Here is a 22,951-nt window from a genome sequence, read left to right as displayed (position 1 = left end):
CACCAAGACAAATTCTACAGGAACCTTTTTTTTCGTAAAACTTTATTTACATAAAACAGATCGGTCGACATTTTTTTTCGGTGCTTACGTCACTGGATCTGAAGTGAAAACGAGGCAGCAATGAACAGTGACCAGCGGTAAGTAGTGTGTGACCTGCTGCTATGTGTGCGCACTGGGGTTGCGGGGCTCGGGCTATAGCGGTGTATGTACACCATTATTATACGTATGTGGGTAGCCCGGTGCACTACACTATTGAGCACCATTATCAGAGAGACTTGAAATGAACATTTAGTGAAATGAGCAATTCATACACATATTATCCTATTATATATTGATATAATGACTGTATATCTACTACTATAGAAGGATATTAAGATTTGTAAACACATTTTGAAAATGCATTTGTTTCATCCTAAATGATATTGTATATTTTGCGTGTATTAGTGTGAGTGAGATGTGTAATTAGTCACTGCTGTACATTGCTGGATGAAAATAGTTATCTACACAGTTATAATAACCACAAACTTAACGCATTCTCTATCTGGAAACAGTGTTGTATCTCCCTTGCAAGTATCCATGCCAGCCATTACAATGGGAAGCTTCCCTTCTGGTTACCTAGAGACCGGTAAATAAAAAGTTCCCCCCTGGTGGTATATACTGCATCTACTCCCTTTACCCCTGTGCTTTATTTCCATGCTTCTAAGCATAGGTAGGTAAGGTAGTGGTATGTTCTGTAGTGCAGTGGCTTAAATTCTCTAAGGTCCCAGCTACACACATGCATGCAGAGTACAGGACAGCACTGGCACTATTCTGTGGCCTTTGGGATTAGATCTGGTTAAAGAATAAAAAATCTGGTGTTGTGTACGCACCGCATCATTTAAGAAATGCCGTGCATTGACCGGGCAGACCGAGAAGGGATTCAGAGCAGCTCTGAGCGTTCACTATCACTAATACACATGCTAAGGTCATGCATATGAAGGAACCACATCCAGTAGCAAGATGGAGTTTAACACTTGACTCCAAATAGCTGATAGACACTCAAGGCAAATCTCCAAATTAGTGTGGGTCATTTCATGTCAAGCGGACCAATTTTGAGGTTTGTACCAAACTGTTTTCATATAGTCCACTTCTATACCTGATCGATTACTTCTATTGTATTCTGTTTAAGTATTCTTGCAGAGTCATTGAATAAGGGGTAAGTAGGACTTTTGATCTTGGGACAGTTTTTGGGTCCCAAAATACTCTAAATGAAAATAATTCCTGGATATTACGGGATTCCAGACACCCTGTGGATTGGACAGGGTGGCAGGGGTGTGCTACTTCCAGTACATTATTGATGGCGGTCACATCTGCCAGTCTCCTGCAGTAGTATAGATGGAGTTCTGTGATGCGACTGCTCTCTGTCACTGACAGGCTGGGAGAGTGCCGTGGGGTGACCTCATTACTTTGCTGTTCACTCCCAGCCAATTTGTGACTGAAAGCTACTGCACCTGGGCCCGACAACGTCCTGAGAGAAGGCTCTTCTGAACACCACTACAGGTATGTCAGAGGTGGAGGGAAAAAGTATAGCAGGCAGGTGGGACTGGGGGAGAAGGATTGCAGGGAGGACAGGAGGAGGGGAAAAGGATAGCAGGAAGGACAGAAGGGGGGGGGGTAATAGCATGGAGGAAAGAAGGGGTGGAGAATGCTAGCACAGAAGGATAGCACAGAGCTATTCAATTCCCGTGACTAATCCTGAGGCTGCAATTTTCACGGATTTCTGCTCGCACCCACCTGATTTGTGAGCAGAAATCCATGGTAAGTAGGGCTTCGTTGCTAGTCGTGACCTGGCAGCTGCATCGTGTTTTGTACTTATTCCGGGAACTGCAGCATTATCTTGGAAAATAGTGGTCATTGCGAGACTTAGTGAGCAGATCCCGGGCACGTACCCGGGAGCTAAATTCCAAGGTAAAAATTGAATTTCCCCATACTAAAAGCCCTCTTGAGGGAAATCCAATTAATTGCTACTGAAGAGAAGGTCTAACTATTTTCATTCTCCATTGCATCAGCAATTCAAAGATGCAAGTAGCTATAAACCAGGAAAGTACAATATGTATAATATTTCTTCTACCTCTAGACAGCCCTTTTACATTTTCAACATTATTGTTTAAAGGCAATATCAGAACACTCCAAGACTGTTGTTAGAATCAGTTCTTCTATACACCTGTGGGAGGCAGAATTTAGCAATATGTTGACATATGAACACATTGCATTAAAGATCAATTGGTATTGGAGATCATAAGAAACTGATACAGGGTGGACTATTGTCAGTATCCAAAGGGAAATGTCTTTATACAGTCCACTTGATGCAGCAGAATTATTGGCTTTGCAAGACTGTTTACATAACCAATCAAAGTAAGAACTATTGTCCCTGTTCCTTTATTAGGGTGAAAGGTGTTATTTCAGACTATTCCATGGGAAAAAATCCTCAGGAATCTTTCATACTATTCTGGAATTGAGATGACTGAACATATGTGGCTTAGTTTCTTTCTAGAACTCTGTTTTATTGCTTGCGTACATCCTAGAGTGATGGCTGCCATTGAGATATAATTAATAATAATCAGCCCAGATTTTGCACTCATTTTTCAGAGACCACTTATGACGTCACTCAAAGTCATAGGGAAAGGGGAGGAGCAGTATTATATACTATCAAGGAAGCTGTCTTTATCTACGTGTCTCTAGCTAAATTACAAGTGAAGCTACCTATTGTATTGGGCATCATGGAGTTTTTAGAGGAAGCTACCTATTGTATTGGGCATCATGGCGTTTTTAGAGGAAGCTACCTATTGTATTGGGCATCATGGAGTTTTTAGAGGAAGCTACCTATTGTATTGGGCATCATGGAGTATTTAGAGGAAGCTACCTATTGTATTGGGCATCATGGAGTATTTAGAGGAAGCTACCTATTGTATTGGGCATCATGGAATATTTAGAGCAGGGGTGGGGAACCTTTTTTCTGCCGAGGGCCATTTTGTTATGTAAAACATTATTTGCGGGCCTGGCTTAGGCCATGCCCCCTCCACATGATGTCACAGAGGGGCGGGGCCCAATTGCCTGTGATTACAGCAATGCCCGAAGCATCCTGTGGAGGCTCCGAGGAGCTGTTAGGGCAGCGGTGTGACCATCTGAAGCATCCTAAGGACGCTCCAGGCAGCACTGCATTGATTCTGGCTGCAGTGTGCCATTCTAGGCACCCTGCTAGCTAAATAAGGTTAGCAGAAAAAGCTCAGAGGGCCAGACCAAATGATTCTGAGGGCCTTATAAGGCCCCCGGGCAGGAGGTTCCCCGTCCCTGATTTAGAGGGAAAGGAGTAATCCGTAACTGTAATTAGCTATTTTTTCATTTACAGATTTACGGGCATATTTATCATAGGGCAAAAAGTTATGCGGCTGGCCCAACAGCCATAGCTTCCCAATGCATAATATGTTTTCCAGGCTTTGTGGTAAATTTCAAGATGGCAATAATGAGAACGTTATTGAAAATGCTTTATTATGCAAATAAAGCATTTTTTCAATGATGATTATTTTGTTTACTTTATATTTCTTAAATGTTTTTCATCTGTCTTTATTTTTTGTATTCCCACCAAGTGAAATCGAAAGCTCAAATGTAGATTTTCAGTCTTACTGCTCATCCAGGAAGCAGCTAGCCATGTCACACTAATACCCCTTTCAGACAAAAAGCAAAATCCTGGGTTATTGCACTTGAACGCGTAGCAACCTGGGATTTTGCTTAGTTAATAGGGTCCTTAAACACACGGCATATCAACCCGAGTGGTTACAAGGGTTGAACCGGGGGTCTACACGAGTCGCTGTGCAGTGTAAACGGGTAACATTGGACATCCCACCAGGGACCCATTTACAACATAGGAAGAGCCAGTGACGAGGCTGAGGCGGGAATAAGTCGCTGTCTGAAAGGAGTCTGAGCCGGATGCGATCCTGGTTGGAGACTGTGAGGGGGGTTACCAAGACTGTATCTTTGTCACATTACTGATATTGCAGTTCTGCTTTAATTAGGGTGTGCACCCAGGGAAATATAGTTAGGGATACTCTGTACCGCCCAGGGGCATGACTAACATTATTTTCATGTTATCAATTCCCCCTCTCATCATGTCCCCCACAGCCCCCCACATTTCATAACCCACCAGATCTTACCCCATACCATCATATTCTCTCACCTCCCTAACCTCATGACCATAATATGCCACAGCATAGTGCTCCCAATTAATATTACGCCAAATAGTACAGGATAGTGTATTTTATATAGTACAACTCCCTGCACTGCTCTGTCATCAGCTCCTCCAAGATAATTAGGGCACATAGTGTAAAGGATTACTCTGCTACTCCTTGGGACTCGTGACTCACTGACACTGTCATCTTATCAGAATGCTGATGGCACTGATTATTCTGCAGACAAGGAATGGAGACAGCGCTGACATTAGGATGTGCATGGACATACCTTGTATGTCCATGCACACTGGTCTGGAGCATTGGAAACCTCTGGAGCGTCTGGTAAATCACTATCTTGCAGTCGGACAGGGAAATCTGGGTTTGGCTAATGCCAGAAGCTTCCTGTCTGAAGGTGTCGTGGAGAGAAATGTAATTGCTACTGTATCCAATGACATTCTACCAAAACTGTAGCGACAGTTTGGGGAAGGCCCAGTCCTGTTTCAGCATGATATTACTCCAATGCACCGTTGTATGATGTGTACCCAGCTCTAGTGGTAGATTCAGAACTGGACTAAAAATAAATTGTGGATCCTAAGATATGCACAGGAAGATTATTATTTTCGGTTGACTGGAAGGGATGCGGTAGTGAGGGTCTGATTCAGAGATGTATGCAAACCCGCGCATGACACAATCTGCACACGTGCAGAATTGGTCCTGTGAACTCGCACGCACTTCCCCCTAAGCTGCAGCATGATTGACAATGATATGGCCGTTTGGAGATGGCGCTGCCTGCGTTCCCATAATGTCAACATGTTTGTTCAGAATGTCGACATTATTAATATGGACACATGATGTTAGAGTTAGGCTGCAAATAGGGTTAGGCTAAAATAGGTGTGTAGACATTATGACTGTCAACATTAATAATGTGGACATTATATCAGTATTGATGGTCTGAATGTCAATATGTCATACCACACCCCCTATATGTTATATTGGATAGTACATAATGTCATAACAATATTGTTAATTTAACTAATCACTTGGCATCATGACTAAAAGAAGCCATGTCAGAGGTATCACTTGCTTTAAAAGGCAAGTATTTAGTTTAACCCCCAACAACCAACAATTTACCTGTCAAAGTTGAATTTGAGAAGGTGCCTATCATCTCTGATGGATGGGGTTGCATTTGTCTTTAGGTTTTAAATATATCTTTAAATTCAGTAGCTATTCAGAGGTGAAAGAAGTTCTCAAACATTTAAGAATTATGCAGGGTACACACCTGACCAACGCAGCAGGCCAGACATCACAACTGGGCAGCCTTGTAAATTTGCCAACCCAGTTGTGATGTAATTATCTGAGTTTCCTGCGGCCAGTGTGGGGTTCAGTCGGTCACCTGTAGACACAAGCAAATGTGCACGATATATCTCGTATCTACTGTGCTGCATGATGACGCAGTATATCTGTGAACAATGTCATTCACAAATATATCGTGTGCACACATTCCCAGATGCATTGAAGGATATATTGGTCATCTGCTGTAAAAACTACCTACTTTACAGCAGGGATGGGGAACCTCAGGCCCGGGGGCCGAATAAGGCCCCGGAATCATTTGGTCTGGCCCTCTGAGCTTTTTTCTGCTAGCCTCATCTGGCTAGCAGGGTGCCTAGAATGGCACCCTGTAGCCAGAATCTATGCAGCAGTGCCGCCTGGAGCATCCTTAGGACACTTCAGATGGTCACACCGCTGCCCTTACAGCTCCCCGGAGCATCCTCAGGATGCTCCGGGCATTTCTGTAATCACCGACCATTGTGGCCCTGCCCCTGTGTGACGTCACACGGAGGTGGCTTGGCCTGCACCGGGTCCGCGAATAATGTTATATATATTAAAAAGGTTCCCCACCCCTGCTTTACAGTGTGTACCCAGCATTATTCTTACTGTTTAGGTTTAAAGAGTTCATAAAATGCTTTTGAACACACAAATATGTCAATAACAATAAATAAAATGAAGAAATATCCACTTTGTGTTTAAAGTGATTAGTAGTTGTTTGTATTTGTTAACATACTCTTACAACTGTAGTTATCTGTAAGCACGTGGAAAACCAAGGTCATTTGTATATTTTCTTTTTCATTAGGACTAGCACTTTGATTGTAGCTGCTTGATGTTGCACTAAATCCTCCCCTTGCCACTTCAAGGAAGACAAGATGGATCAAATGTCTCCAGAAGCCCATGGTTGGTCTATACTTCAGAAACTGAATGAACAAAAATCAATGGGTCTTTTTTGTGATGTCTCCTTGATGGTGGAGGGTAAAATATTCCTTGCTCACAAAAATGTTCTATCAGCTTGCAGTGAATACTTCTATGCAGCCCTAAGCCGAAATGAGCAACAACAGTTCTTGGTTCTCGACAATGTTAGCTTGGAGGGTTTTAGCCATCTTCTGGATTTTATATACACCTACAAAATCCCCACTTGTCATGTACAGGACTTTATGCAGGCTGCTCAACTGTTACAAGTTAGCCTCCCACTTACTGTTCAAGTAGTCAATGTGTCCAGCAGCCCACCAAACAGTACGCCAAAGGAAGAAATCTGCATCCCTGATGATGACTATCATGTTCCTGCCCAAAATCCAGAATTGCGGGAAGTTGAGAGCCGGTCTTTAAGAAGAAACAAAGATGATAACATCAACAACAACCTCTATAGTGAGGACAGAAGAACATTTGAGACTGTGTCCCAGCTAAAAGACAAAGCCAAGATGCACAAAAGGCCTGCGTTTTACAAAGAAACATTTGTCGTCCGAAACCCTGGATTTTTTATGCATAAACAAGTTGCTAATAGCGGAAGGACGGGTAGAGAAAGCCCTTTGGATGAGCCTAGAGAGACCTCCTTTCTTAGCTCTGGGTTTTCAAGGCAGTTGCCTATTACAATTCACAATGATGGTTCTTCAGAGGAAGCAGATGATGAAGCTGCAGATATCTGCATTAATTTATGCGATGAGCCAGACACCCCTGATAGTTTGGAACCGATTGCACTTAATGAGTTGAGATTACATGGAGATTCAATTAAACCTAAGATTTATTCAACTATAATTGGATTGCAAGGTGGTGGTGTGGTGGAGAGGGTGGATGGGGATGAAAACCTTGCTGAAGTTGTACACAAATGTGACAAGTGCGAACTTCTATTGACCTATTCTGAGTTTCTTAATCACCAAGATGATCCAGGTGTAAATATCCTCCAATGTAGCTTTTGTGATAAACAGTTCAACTACAGGTGAGAGCCATATATCAGTGATGATCTGGTACACCAAGTTAAATCCATGTAGATTGCTATTTATTACTACATTCCGTATGGAGTTTAAGGGTGGGTACACACTAGAATGATATCGGCATGATATGTTGTTTTGAGGCAAAATGGAACAAGATATCGTGTGGATTGCACAGTGTGTACGTACAATTGCACGCTTCTATGCGGCGACAGGGGAGCTGTTCCACCACTATATCGTGAAATTGGGAGGCGGATCAGCTACGATACACATCGTTCTAATGTGTACCCACCCTAATACTCTAGCATATTAACTTTCAATATGTGCATGACATTGCAGAGATTGCGAAATGTATGGCCTGCAGAACAGATGTGGATCTTATGGCCCGTACACATGGTCAGATCAGACAACGATCAGATATCGTTGTCTGATCATCCTACATCGAGGGTTCCTATAGTAACCAGGCTAACCTGGTCGATATCGACCAGGTTGGTCTGCATGCACGGGCGATGATCGATATCGATCATCGTTTGGTCTTTGGAAGGGGCTAATAAACAGGACGATCCAAACGATCAAACAATAAACTATATAGTTATCGTTTATATCGTCCTGATTATCTGACCGTGTGTATGCACCATTGCTCACATTTATATGACCCTCAGCCCTGTTTGAGCGCACACCAAACATCTTTAGTATGAACAAAATGTCTGTAACATATTACAATGTTTTACTTTTGACCACAGCACAATACAAATTCTGGGCTGTAGTTAGCTTATTGACAATCAGGATGCCATCATGCACAAGGGGAGCAGTGGTATGTTGAACCTGACATACCAACATGGAGGTTATGCGATGTACAGTATTGTCGCCGTGTTGGTTTTAGAACCTTAAACATTACGCATTATCATCATGTTTATCCACTTGCTAAGCTGTGTATTACCTGACACGGTAGCAAACAATGCAACTAGTCAGAAACGCCCACTGGAATATAATCTTCCAGCAGCCTGCACATCGGGTTCAACATACCGCTGTCGCCCAGGTGCTGTTCCACATTCTGAATGTCGAAAAGCCATGCGCATTCCAAAATACAAACCACGTTATACAAGCTATTATACAAGTTATATCAGACATCTAATAAAGTAGGAGAAAATGAAAGGGTGGGATATAATGTGAGTTTTTCTTTTAAATTTTAAAGTAATTGGCATTCCAGAGGTGGGGCTTCAGCGTAGTCCATAATTCAAATAGGGGACCCTCACTAATTGGCATCCTCACTGGCAGTTGGTGTGGCTCCCCTATTTGAATTTTGGGCTGCACTGCTGACTAGGGTGGTAAACAGCTGGCCTTCACTTTGTGCATGCATGAACAGCTGGCCTGGATGCTAATGGTGAAAACTTTCAACACTTGCTAGGACTTCCTCAAGTTTCTCATAAACCAAGGTATGTCCGTGTCACATTGGATTCAGTATGTTGTACCGCCCCCTAACCCTAACCCTCCCTTAGGGGTGCCTAACCCTAATTCCCCCTTCCCCGCCGGCTAAACCTAAGTCCCCATGGGGGGTGCCTAACCCTAACCCCCCCTCCTCCTAGCCTAAACCTAACCTTGGGGGGGGGGGGGGGGGGGAGGTGCCTAAGTCCCCCTCCCCCCCCCCCCGGGAACCCAAAACCTAACCCTCCCCCCCCCCCCTGCGCCTTCGATTGGTAAGCCGGGTGTCGGGCTCCCGGCGTAGGGAAAATTACAGGCGTCGGGATCTCGACGCCTGTAATTTAATCCTTGCCAGGATTATACAGTCGGGAAGCCGGCGGTCGGGATTTCGTCCATCGGCTTCCCGACTGTTTCCCGTCACATTTTACTAACTTATGTCAATTACTTTATAAGTTATAAGAAAAACTTTGGGGCCAATAGTGAGTAAAACACGCTGTATAAATAATGCTGGCAACACATCGCACAGTCCTTCTGAGAAATGTGGTAGCTCCTAACAAGTCGCCTTGACATTGCTTTGCATTTGGGCATAAAATTGGCACCTTACCCCAATAAATTTCATCAGGTTTAATCAGATGTTTTCAGACATGATATGTGCATTTTAGCCCATATGTGTGTTGAAATTGGCACAGATTTGGCTGTTTGGTAAATAGACTTTAAGAAATAAGTCTGTGTATGTGTGGACAGCGTAAGAACAGTGGGCCTGATTCAGAGCCGGACGCTATTTGCGAACGGTCGTTTAGAAAAAGGGCCCGGCTATTTAAATTGAGCGCTCGCTCTTTGCGGCCTGTTGACGCCTCTATGTCTGAGCGAGCGAACGAAACATGCGCTCGCTATTTTGTAAAGACGCCCCCTGGCCTTTCGCATCATACGTCATCTCCGCTATTTATTAGATTAATCGAGTACATCGAAAGGCGTCTGAACTGCTCGGAGTGCTTGTGGTAGGTTTTACTTCCCGCAATCACTGCGAGCAGTTCAGGCTAAAAGACAACCAAGTGACGTGGTCGATGACGCTCCTTTACTAATTATGCACTCCCACTAAATGTCCGTTTTGACCGTTTGGCACGCCTGCGTTCAGATCTCCACTCCCCGTTTTCAAGCACCTTCCCCTGTTACCACCCACAAACGCCTCATTCTGTCACTCAAATTAGCAGGCATTCGCTATTTTGCGAGCGCACGATTTCCGACCACAATGACTTGTTTGGCGAATGCGCATTATGACCCATATGCATGCGCAGTTGTGCGAACATCGCTCGGAGCGAACGAGCGGCCGCTTACGAGCGGCTCTGAATCAGGCCCAGTATGCCAAGTCCAGAATAATACATGAGATTAGTCCAAGGCCATAAGTAAAAACAGGTTTTATGGGTTGTGTCATGAGCAGTTCCATTATCTTACCTTAACATTAGTAATGCTGGGCATACACTGCCAGATAAAATGTCTGTCAGACCGACAGACATTTTATCTGGCAGGCTGCCAGCCGCAGATGTCCGCGGCATACACTGTGAGAGAAATCTCACAGTGTATAGCCCGACATCTGCGCTCCGCCCCTGGGGGAGGAGACATTTCCCTGTTCCTTCCGTAGGAAGGAACACAGGAAATGTCTGTCTGTCGGCTGCGCTGGGCATACACTGCCCGATGCGGCCTACAGTTTACCGGGTAATATCGCATCGGACGGGCATGCTGGACAATCTATCTGCAAGTAAAAAAGAACCTTAGACAGGTATTTATTTATTTTATTTATTAACAGTTTCTTATATAGCGCAACATATTCCGTTGCGCTTACAATTGGATCATTAATAGAACAAAACTGGGTGATAACAGACAGATATATAGGTAGGAAGTCCCTGCTCGCAAGCTTACAATCTATATGAAATTTATTTGTTTATTACAGGCTCTAGAAAAAAAAAAGTCTACTTTTTTTTTTTTTTAGTATCCTAAAAACCCATCTATCATGCTAATCATGGCTTCTGCCATTCCCTGCTCCCCATTAGCACACAGAGTGATTGACAGAAAGTGCCGTTTGTGGGAGGTGACGGGGGGTGGCTGGACAGGGAAACGCAGGCGTGCCAGTGCGTTTGAACGCTGTTGCATGGGCATGCATAAATTATCCACTGCGATGCCATACTCACCTGAGTACTCATAGCGTGCAACAAGGTTAGTAATTTCTGAGTAAGGTCAGAGCTTGTGCAAGTGTGCCTGAGGCTGCGATTGTACTCTGTGTTACTGATGGTTTCGCAGTCTTGCTAAGGATTATGAATGTGTGTAAGGTAAAGTGGGCGTTCTTTGTTGTGCTGCGACAGTATAGCGATCACAGTGGTTTAGCATTTTATTGTAGTGAAACTGCTTGCGTAATCGCTATTGCAGTTGCGATCCATAATGAATCAGGCCCACTGTTTCACAGCTCAAACCCTTTCACTCTGCACGTTGGCCATGGCTTATTCCCGGGTAGTCCCCTTGCGTCTGTCCTGCAAAACGATTAGAGTCATTAAAAGTGGATGTTACAGGCTCACAGAGAAGTCATAAAATCCGCCAATGAACAGTAGAATAAATCCGCCAATGAACAGTAGAATAACATCACCCCTTTTACACTGCGACGTATTGAATCAGTTCCGGGAATAACCCTGGTAATGACTAGGGACATGGACCCAGGACACAACCCGGGTTGACGCTTTCACACCAAGACCTGGTTTTACCTGGCAATATCCCGGGTCAAGCTCAGTGTGAAAAGGGGTATTAGATATGTAATCATGCTGGTGTATTTAGTAGATGTTTGGTATGGTGATTTGAATTAAACAAAAATATATATCACAGCTGTAGAAAAGCTAAAAGCTCTGTCATGACTACTATATTATTTGCATCAAACTTCTAATATTTTGTGCACTTTTTTAAAAGTATTTTTTCTCTCTCCTCTGTTGCTCACATTTAAGTTGTCAGTTGTCTTTGCACCAGTCAAGCCACCATGACAAGAAGTTTTACCAGTGTGACCAGTGTGGTAAGGAACTGAGTACTCTGAAGAAGTTACACGATCATGCCGCTTACCACTCAGATGCCAGGCCTCATAAATGTCATCTGTGTGACAAGGCATATAAAGTGAAAAGTATGTATACACAAAAATAGCTTTTTTAATTTGTCTGTCATTTGTACCATGTGGAAGTGAGCTAATTATACAGCTTGAGTGAGATGTTTCCTGCTGATATATATTTAGACTTATTTGAACAACCTTAGTCGTTAAAGGCCTCTCTTCATTATTAGTCGGCATAGTGAATAGCATCTGTACCCTGTAATGTTGTGGCTCTGAATTCATTTAACCTACAGTTGTGTCCTCATACACTAGCTGCAATCACGCCAAACAGCCCCTTTCGGCGCGCCAGGTCCCGTGTGTCTCTACTTCTGCAGTGCATGTTTTTCACCCGATAATGCATCTTAGGGGCGATTCAATTGTATCATCACCTTAGTCGCAATGCGATGCAACTAAGACGCACCAGGAAACTGCACTAATTAATTTGATATGCTACACTTATGTATATCTGTGTGCGACTGAGGCCCGTATTCAATTCGCTGCGAAAAGTTGGAATCTGCGAAAAAGTATCACCGATTGCGACTTTTCGCCAGGCGGAAACTTATCTCCGTATTCAATTGCATTCACTTTTCGCGTACGTGAAAACTCAATGCACTGTAATAGGCGAAAAAGATTCGCCTCTGAATAAGTGTCGGAAAAAAGTGTAAAATCGCTATTTAGGGGTGCAAAGGTGGGGAAACCACCCTGCACCCTTGGGACAGCGCCCCAAAAAATACCTTAAAAAAATAGAGGAACACCCCAAAAAATGACTTTGAAAAAGGGGGCGAAAAAGTGCAAAGTGGGGGTACAATCTTGTAAACTAGCCAAATAGACTTTTGGGGGGTCTGCAAATATGGGGGATGTGTTATTTTGATTGCACTTTTGCGATTTTTAACCGTGCTTGCACCCATTTTCAAGTACCCCAAATTTGACAGGACTACTTATTTTCTTGAAAAAAAACAGCTTAATGCTATTTTTCACCACTCGTGCAAAGATGCTAATCAGAGGCAATTGACAGCACTAAGTACCCCAAATAGCTTCATTAGGGCAATTCAGAGACATCTATATTGATCCCCAATCTTAGTGCATGTTTTTGGGGGCAGGCTGATTTCCCCATTTTTGACAGCACTTTTCGCTTGTTTGAGTTTCGCCAGGATGCGTTTTCGCGTCTTTTGGAATTGAATATGGCGAATAGCAGGGGTGCACACGAAAAGTGTTCCCAGCCAAAATACGCGAAGTCGGCGAAAAAGTACGGCATGTGAAAAAGTATTGCGGGTAATTGAATATGGGCCTGAGTCTGAATCTGTATACGAAGTGCGATGATGCAGCAGCCACGGATTTTGTCCATACCAAGTTCCGTGTTGTTTACAGACTCAGTAGCACATAGATGTCACATATCAAATTAATCAGTGGAGTCCCCTGGTGTATCTTAGTCACATCAAATTGTGGCTAAAATGCATTTTTGGTCGAAAAAAGGAGACTTATGTTGCTTACCTGTTAAGTCTCTCTCTTCGACTCCAGAGGGGCACAGGGATGACACTGGGGTATAGCCTGGAGAGGAGAGGCTGGGCACCAAATAGTTAAAATACCCACAAGCCCAGGCTTCTCTCCTCTATACCCCGCCCCCCACCACTGGACCTCAGTTTATTTTGCAAGGCAGAGGAGAAGGAGAAGGAAGTCAGGCACACACAGAGAACCATACAACCATGGACAGTACAGCCGGACAGGTCACCAAGGAAACACACCCCAGCAGTCAGGTGCGTCAGGGTGGGTGCCCTGTGCCCTCTATGGAGTTGAAGAAAGAGACTTAACGGGTATAAGAGTGACAGCACTTTTGGCCTTTCCATGTTTTAAAATTGGGTATTGTATATGAGTTATGGTGTGACTCAGGAAAGGACTAGGCAGCTGTTCTAGGCGCAAGTTGTGAACTTTATTTTGATTTTTATTCTAATATGCATATGTTACATGTCTGTGATAGTCAGAATAGTAATACATTATAATCAAAATAAAACATCAGAGAATCAGATATGCTGAAGAGTCACCATGTACATTATATTCAATATCATAGCTATTTACACATCATCAGGGCATCCAAATTCACAATGGACTAATGGGAATATAAGAACACTAGTCATTATATGACAGGTTGGTAAATGCAGCTGTAGTACACATATGTGAAACATCAACAAATTACTATAATAGTATTGACAATTAAGCAAACCTTGTAATCACATATATAAATATATAATACACAGAATGCATAGTCACAAAATGTATATGGCAAAATCATACAGGTTACTGTTCATGTCTGTTATAACACAGCCAGTCTGTGACCCAGCTTGGAGAAATTCTTCAGATGTCTTGACTCATTGTATCCAACATGTAAATAAATGTTTTACATGTAAGGTTCATAACATGTCTTTCACTACCTATTCTGAGCGGCAAAACCAGAGCAATCAGCCTCTTAATGTGGCATATATGTGTTCTAATTCAATAAAATGACTGGTTACTAGTTTATCAGTAGATCCAGATGACAGATAGAGAATGATTCATTAGATGTCTAGGTAAGATTCTAATAGTCTTCTATAATCCAGTTTACATAGTCACGTTATGATGTAAATAACTTGATACATTTTGTAAACCACAACTATAAAATATATATTTGGAGAAACACAGCTGAAGTATTGAACACCATGCTACACATCGAGGTGACGTCTTTAAGTTTTGGGGTTGTGTTACAACCTCAGGAAATTTTTGTCCAGGTGGTTTCTAAAATCACAGATTAGTAAATAAAACCAATATACATTATATCCTATTTGGATTTGATACTGTAGTTAGTTTACAATTATTTTACTTGTTTTGTATGGTACAACTACATTGATTTTTATAGAGAATAAATAATTATGTCTTATATTTGCATGTTAAATGGTGTTTATTTTAATATGCTGTTTATATATTTTGTGTGTTGCATTATTATTATTTATATTTCAGACTTCGCTAGTTTGTATGAACTGAGTAAATGTTTTTATCGAGACAATTCATTTAAATTAAACTACCTAATTTTGTTAATTCATTTTGGAAAAACTATTCCTGGCTATGTACCACCATGATATTCAGCTGCGCACACAACTGTATATTACTGTAGCGAAACTGGTTACTGGCCGCAAAGTCCTGTTACCCAACAGTTCTGGCCATTTTGGAGTACTGAATATCCCCCTTTATTTATGTATCATTTCTATAAATGCTGACTTGTATATTTATTAAATAATACTTTTAATGCCAATTTTTTCTTGCATACAGTATTTGTTTAGTATTTTTCTACTACTTATGTTTTCCTATGTACTTAATTAAGTGCTCGTCATAGTGATACCAATCAAAGTTTTACATCCTGTATCTCAACGCTACATGTAAATCAAAGAGCAACTTCCACTGATGAAGTATTGACATATATGAAACCCATTGATTGTGGCCTTCTGATTACTGTGATTTCCACCCGATGATCTGCTACAGTCCAGCCACCGTATCTCTATGTAGTGCCTCATCATCAGCTGACTGCAGCCAAGACCAAGTGTTTCCCAGCAGCCCTAATGTGGGGTTCAAAAAAGTTTCCTTGTTATTTAGACATTGGGCAAAATTTACTAAGCGGCGGGTTCTATTCTGTTCTAAACCTGGGGGTTTGGTGGCGGTTTTGCAGCGGTTTCTAAATGACAGCCCTGTTCTGTTCTATTCTAAAATGTGTTTTGACTGCGGTTTGGTAGCGGTTTTGCTATCTGCAGATTTACTAAGGCCAAAACCGCTGCCAAACTGCGGTCAAAACACATTTTAGAATGGAACAGGGCTGTCATTTAGAAACCGCTGCAAAACCGCCACCAAACCCCCGTGGTTTAGAACAGAATAGAACCTGCCACCAAACTGCCGGGGTTTAGAACCCGCCACTTAGTAAAGTTTGCCCATTGTCACACTGATGTCTCACTATCTGTGTGACATTTTCTTCTATCTCCACTTTCTAGATAGTGATTGGGTTTCTGTTTCTAATAAGGAATTACAGGTACATTTTCCTCTAGAAATCCTTTTATCTTTTCCAATCAAACAAATATTTCAGATGCTCTGTATTTGATACACAGATTCTGCATTGGTTCATATTGATTTTATTACACTATGTTGCGCTAGCTATACATTAGCTCTTTCGCCCCATACATCTGAGAATCACAACATAGCAAACTGCACCAGCTGATTTGTGGTCTTTGAATAAAAAACAGTTGTATGCACATTTTTAATTCCATTCTATACAGACAATATCTGTATCCTTGCTTAGTGTAGGTACCCCTTGTACCGCCAAAACAGCGCTGACCTGACAAGAGTTAATATATTTATATATAAACAGTCAGTTCTTAAAGACTTTGACAGGGGCCAAAATTGTGATGGCTAGATGACTGGGTCAGAGCATCTCCAAAACAGCAGGTCTAGTATGGTGTTCCCAGTATGCAGTGGTTAGTATCTACCAAAAATGGTCTAAGGAAGGAAAGTCGGTGAACCACCGACAAAGTCATGGGCACCCAAGGCTCATTGATGCATGTGGGGACTGAAGGTTAGCACATCTGGTCTTATCCCACAGAAGCACTACTGTAGCAGAACTTGCTGAATATGTAATGCTGGCTATGAAAAGAAAATGTCAGGACACACAGTGCATCACAGCTTGATGCATTTGGGGCTGTGTAGCCGCAGACTGTTTAGAGTGCCTATGTTGACCTCTGTTCAACTTAGAAAGCACCTACAATGGGCACATGGAGCAGTGGAAGAAAGTGGCTTGGTCTGATGAATCACGTTTCCTTTTACCTCATGTGGACGGCCAGGTTTGTATGCATCATTTACCTGGGGAAGAGATGGCACCAGGATGCACTATTGGAAGAAGGCAAGTCGGCAGAGACATTGTGATGTTCTGGGCAAAGTTCTGCTGGGAAATCTTGCGTCTTAGCATTCATGTGGATGTTACTTTGACACGTACCACCTACCTAAACATTGTTGCAGACCAAGTACATCCTTTCATGGCAACGGCATTCCCTAATGGCAATAGTTGCTTTCAGCAGTATAATGCCCCCTTGCAACACTGCAAAAATTGTTTAGGAATTGTTTGAGAAACATGACAGAGTTCATGGTGTTGACTTGGCCTCCAAATTCCCCAGATCTCAATCCGACCAAGCATATGTGAGATGTGTTGGAAAAACATGTTTGAGCCATAGAGAACCCCACCTTGCAACTTGCAACACTTAAAGAATCTACTCCTAACGTCTTGCTGCCAGATACAGTACAACAGGACACCTTCAGAGATCTTTTGGAGGCCATGCCTTGATGAGTCAGAGCTGTTTTTGGTGGTATGAGAGGGACCTGCACAATATTAAGCAGGTGAATTTAATGTTAAGGCTGATAGGTGTGTGCATATGTATGTGTGTATATATATATATATATATATATATACAAACACACACGCACGTGCTTGAAAGTTTGTGAACACATCAGAACTTTCTATATTTCTGCTGAAATTTGGCCTATTACAAACTCAGATTTTCACACAAGTCCTAAAAGTAGATAAAGAGAACTAAATCAAACATATGAGACAAAAAAAAATTAGACATGCTCATTTTTTTATTGCGTAAAATTATTCAATATCACATATCTTTGAGTGGCAAAAGTATGTGAACCTTTTGCTTTCAGTATCTGGTATGACCCCCTTGTGCAGCAATAACTGCTTCTAAATATTTCCGGTAATTGTTGATTAGCCCTGAACACCAGCTTGGAGGCATTTTATCCCATTCCTCCATACAAAACAGCTTCAAATCTGTTATGTTGGTTGATTTCCTTCCATGAACTGCTTGCTTTAGGTCCTTCCACAACATTTCAATTGGACTAAAGGTCAGGACTTTGACTTAGCCATTCCAAAATTTTAATTTATTCTTTTTAAACCATTCTTTGGTTGAATGACTTGTGTGCTTTGGGTCGTTGTCTTGTTGCATGACCCACGTTCTCTTGAGATGTAGCTCATGGACAAATGTCCAGACATTTTCCTTTAATATTCTGGTATAATTCAGATTTCATTGTCCAAGCAAGTCGTCCTGGGCCAGATGCAGCAAAACAGTCCCAAACCATGGTACCACCACCACCACCACCACTGTTTCACAGATGGTATGAGGTTTTTATGCTGGAATGCAGTGTTTTTCTTTCTCCAAACATAATGCTTCTCATTTAAACTAAAATTGGATAATTTTCCTAAATAAAAAAATTAGCATGTCTAATTTTTGTATCTCATTTGTTTGATTTGGTTCTCTTTATTTTAGGACTTGTGTGAGAATCTGAGGTAGTTTTAGGACAAATTTCAGCAGAAATATAGAAAATTCTGAAGGGTTCACAAAGTTTCAAGCACCACTGTGTGTGTGTGTGTGTGTATATATATTTATATATACATATATATATATATATATATATTATACAGTGTATATGTGTGTGTGTATATGTATATATAAATATATATATATGTATGTATGTATGTATGTATTTTCAAGGCTATATATTTTATCATTATTACATGTGCATCTGGTAAAATATATCTGCAAATTATGTCAGCCTGGCATTTCAATTCATAGATATGATTTGACAGAGAATGAATAAACATTTGTGGTAATGTGCTAAGACTTTCTCTAGAACTCACTGCAATTTGATTTAATGTCTCTGCACTTGTTCTCTGTTCATGGATTCCCAGGATGCAGAATTGTAATAGATTCTTGCATACATAGAAAAAAAAGTATTTTCCGTTGCTCTGGAAAAGCATCCCAGTTTTACATGGCAAAGGGCAATTAGACACAGTCAAATATTGTCCAGGTTAAAGACTATTTATTTTCCCACATCTGTCACAGTGTAATCTATTTTTTCCTTGCCTATTTAAACAATAATTCATTGTTATACGCAGCCTGCTTTTTGATATTTAAGAATTAAATTTGCTTTGGTAATGAACTGAGAAGTTAATAATCATTTTGCATTGCAAAAAAAGGCAATTACAGGCTGTCAAGATGTTTAGTGTCGGAGTTCATCTGAGTACTGCAGATGTCTTAGAAGAACATTTGGTAGGTGAAAGGGTGAATTCTAATTAGGAATAAAAAAGGGGTTTTGTTACAGACATTATTTAGTCGCGAATACAAAGAAAGCCCCCTTCCCCGATCCATTTGTCAATTGCATGGTATATTCTCTTGTCATGAATGCAATTTTTTTAACCTGCAATCTTGTTTGGCATAGTAAAGAATCTTCTCCCTCTGTGAAATTCAGTGTGAATTGTAAAAGGAGGGAAAGTTCACATGAATTCCCCTGTTTCCTTCCATTGGCCTCCCATGGGACTTACGTGACAGCCTCTTCCATATTAGAAATAAAGGCTATTGTTTATATTCTCCCAGATAAAAAAAAAAAATCCTAACCTACAACCAAATGAAATGGTCAGTGTGTGTGCATTCTCAATAGAATCAATCAGATTGCTAAAACCGGAGACTCACTAATGCAGGAAGGGTGCCATCCAAACACACTGTTCTGTTTTTTTGTTTTTTTTCTTTTGGCTGTTTTGTGTCATCTAGTTAAAGTGTTCTAAATAACACATTTGGGGACTTCAAAATCGGTTAAAACCCTCACCCTAGCTAAAACAACAGAAAAAAAGTTCAGTAGACATCTACATTTAAATATAGAATTCCTCCTCCATTCTGTCAATGTAATACTCTAGTTTCTTGAGACTCACACTGTTGTTGCTGGGGTTTCTGGGTAGAATGCACCACTAAGGTGCTACACTGAAGGGGAAGGCTGGTGGGAGTTCTTAGATAAGTGGGAGGTTGGTCCCTTTTAGTATTGTTGATCTTGTTTTATAGTCAAGTTAAATGTTTTATTTATTCTTTTTCATATCTGCTTCATGATTGAAAACATGGTATGATAACAGACATCCAAAGATACATACAATAGTTTTGTTTAATGGTTGCTTCATGTGTATCTATGTTGGGCTATCTGTAAAGGTTGACATAAAGAAACATCAAGCAGTCATTACAGGTCTAGGAATCGGTATGATTTACCGCCGGACCCATGCCCGGCGGTTAAAATCTCGACAGCGGCATCCCGGCAGAGGAGGAAATCACGATCGTCCTAAGGTAAGTATTGACTAACCTAATTCTACCCCCTAACCCTCACTTAGGGGTGCCTAACCCTAACCCCCCCAGTGCCTAAACCTAACCCCCCCTTCCCCACCACCTAAACCTAAGTCCCCCGGGGGGGTGCCTAACCCTAAGTCTCCCCCGGGGTTGCCTAATCCTAACCCTCCCTTCCCCTAGTCTAAATCTAACCTCCCGGGGGGGGGTGCCTAACCCTAAGTTTCCCCCCGGGAACTCTAAACCTAACCCTCCCCCCCACGGCTATCCACGTTCGGCGCCCAAGGTCCCTTCGATCGGGATGCCGGGTACCTATCTCCCGGCGTCGGTAAAATGACACGTCTAGATTCAGACGCCTGTCATTTAACCTTCGCCGGGATTAAGCAGTCGGGAAGCTGGCTGTCGGGATTAGGTCCGCCAGCTTCCTGACTGCATACCCAAGTCTATACTCCTACTGATATTAAGGTATTAATATAGTGGTAACCAAAAGGTCCAGTGAGTGAGCAGGAGGACATTGATTCTTTTCCTCTTTCATTTGTGGAATATAGTGAACACTGTACAAAATGAAGAAGTGCCCGAGCACTGCCACTTCGAGTACAGAGCAGTCGCTAAGCTACATGGGGACACTGTGGGAGATGCAATCAGCCTTCTAAACAGTGGAGAAGTTGCCCATAGGAACCTATCAGCTTCTACCTATCATTTTATAGAATGTACGTGATAAATGCTAGCTAGAAGCTGATTGGTTTGCTCTATCTGTTCACTTCTCCACCCTTTAGAAGGCTTGTTACATCTCCCCAGCTATTCTTTAGATGTGGAGGACTGCTTTAATGGTACAGTGGAGGGCCGCTGCGTTTCTTATAAAAATACTTTTATTCAGTGTAATTTGGATCTCTGGTATTTTTGTTCCCCAAAGTACTCAATATAATATTTATATACTGACACCTGTGGATATTTATTTTCAAGCATTCTGAGCAACATGGTTTCTAGTGAACCATCCAATTCTGATAGAAGAGAAACAATTGCTCCATGTAGTCTGCAGGAAGGACATGTGTTGGGCCTGCAGAAGAAGAGCTATATTTACATTTTTACCAAACAGTTAGATCCTGCCTAGTTTTGCCTTCTGCATATGTAGGAATAATTGATGACCAAGCCAGATATCAGTATGGTGCACTGTGGCTAGCTTTACACCAGAAAAATACCATAACACAAAATATATGTTTTTATGTTTTTTTACAGTTTTGTAATATTTTTGTAACCATACCTTAGTTAATGTAAAACAAATGCATTTTCCATTTTTGCAGATGATCTCACCCAACACGTTCGAGTGAAACATATAGAAGCAACAACTGGGAAACCACCATCACTTCAACTCTGTGAATTTTGTGGCCAAGCTGTGAAGCATTATAAAAGCCACAAAATATTTTGCAGGTATGAGTTAATGCCAGGACAATCATAACCAGGCATGGACAACCTGTGGCTTTCCACTTAGTATGGATCTAGGCCTGCAGTCAGGAATGATCTGAATGTTTCTGCTTTAAATCTCCTTAGGTTGTAGTGAAGGGTAACACACTGACTGCAGCTTCACATAATAGTCTTCATAGCAACGTTCAGTAGTTGTTTTTTCATTCCTACCTTATTGGAAAAATACATATTATTATTTAATATGGACAATGAAATTATTGGCTTTGCTATATATTATTTTTTTAGATTTAGTTTTACCTCAAAGAAAGGAAAATACTGCTTTATGTACATTTAGACACATGTTTGGCAGTCATTTAAATTCCTAATTAAGAAAAAAAACTTAAAAACAAATTATGGAGCTCCAAATGGTTTCATGTGCATGTACATTCCCTTTTAAGTGGTCTGTTGATGTCCTTGCAGTAAGATTTACTTCAGTGACTTAAGCTGGATACACACTATCAGATAGTGTGTGTGTCAATCCAATAAATGCTCAGGCGCAATTATAGGAACGGTGTGCACATGTACACACTGAGCAGTTCCTTGCTCAGTGCCTACTTTCTTATGATCTCAACGGGATTGGGAGGCCAGGAATGAGAGCTGCCCGATCTGACCGCTGGAGGAACGTTTGCAACTGTTTATTGGTGGACGCTCCTGCAAACACACTATCCAATTATCAGTCTTATCAGTCATATATCGACTGATCAGCCCGATAACTGGATAGTGTATACCCGGTTTTAGATTGTCACAGATAAAGACCGGCTTGGCCGAATATTCATTATGTTACCATATGATGTTACTAAAAATCTATGTTGTGGACTATTTAGAATATGTCTATGTTTGAGATATATATCTAGATTATTTTTTTACTCTGTATGCTACAATTTGACTGGATTGCATCCTGTGATTGTCATTACCATGGAATGTTAATGATTTTTAATTGAAAATGACATTTTGTAACACATTTTCAAAATGAAACTTATACAGTTATTTATTTATTAATTTGCTGTACGATGTTAAGCTAATATTGCTATTTTCCCCCATCCTGCTTTGTTATCCAGTGGAGTAAAGAAATTTAAGTGTGAATTTTGTGTACAGTCGTTCCACCGTATCTCAGAACTAAAGCGACACACGTGGACACACACTGGGGAACTGCCATATCGCTGCAAAGTAAGTGCTATCACTTGTGAACACTGCAGCTGCAGTAAGTGCGGAAACTTGACCAATAACAGTGCAGGACTGGATTAGGGCATGTGGGGGCCCGGGGCAACTAAGTTATGGGAGCCCCCTACAATAAAATTGACACCCTGCGCCCCATTGCCCCCC

The 22,951-nt window shown here is 41.6% G+C and overlaps 1 protein-coding gene across 2 annotated transcripts in view; it reads left to right on the top strand.

Annotated features, from left to right (window-relative positions):
• Positions 1-56: 56 nt before the first annotated feature.
• Positions 57-22,951, top strand: part of LOC148454914 (uncharacterized) — a 28,304-nt gene continuing 5,409 nt past the window's right edge. For both annotated transcript variants that reach the window (XR_015873007.1, XM_088460097.1), the window contains exons 1-5: positions 57-137; positions 6,337-7,470; positions 11,869-12,038; positions 21,469-21,595; positions 22,687-22,795. Coding sequence is in view for 1 of the 2 variants with exons in the window: in XM_088460097.1 (XP_088316223.1) it covers positions 6,407-7,470; positions 11,869-12,038; positions 21,469-21,595; positions 22,687-22,795 (1,470 nt within the window). In the remaining variant the exon portion in view is untranslated. The remainder of the gene's footprint in view (positions 138-6,336; positions 7,471-11,868; positions 12,039-21,468; positions 21,596-22,686; positions 22,796-22,951) is intronic.

The sequence above is a fragment of the Taudactylus pleione genome, unplaced genomic scaffold (assembly GCF_031769625.1).
Source record: "Taudactylus pleione unplaced genomic scaffold, aTauple2 ptg000967l, whole genome shotgun sequence".
Taxonomy (NCBI): Eukaryota; Metazoa; Chordata; class Amphibia; order Anura; family Myobatrachidae; genus Taudactylus; species Taudactylus pleione.
The sequence above is the reverse complement of the archived record's forward strand: the minus strand, read 5'-3'. Positions and strand labels throughout refer to the sequence as shown.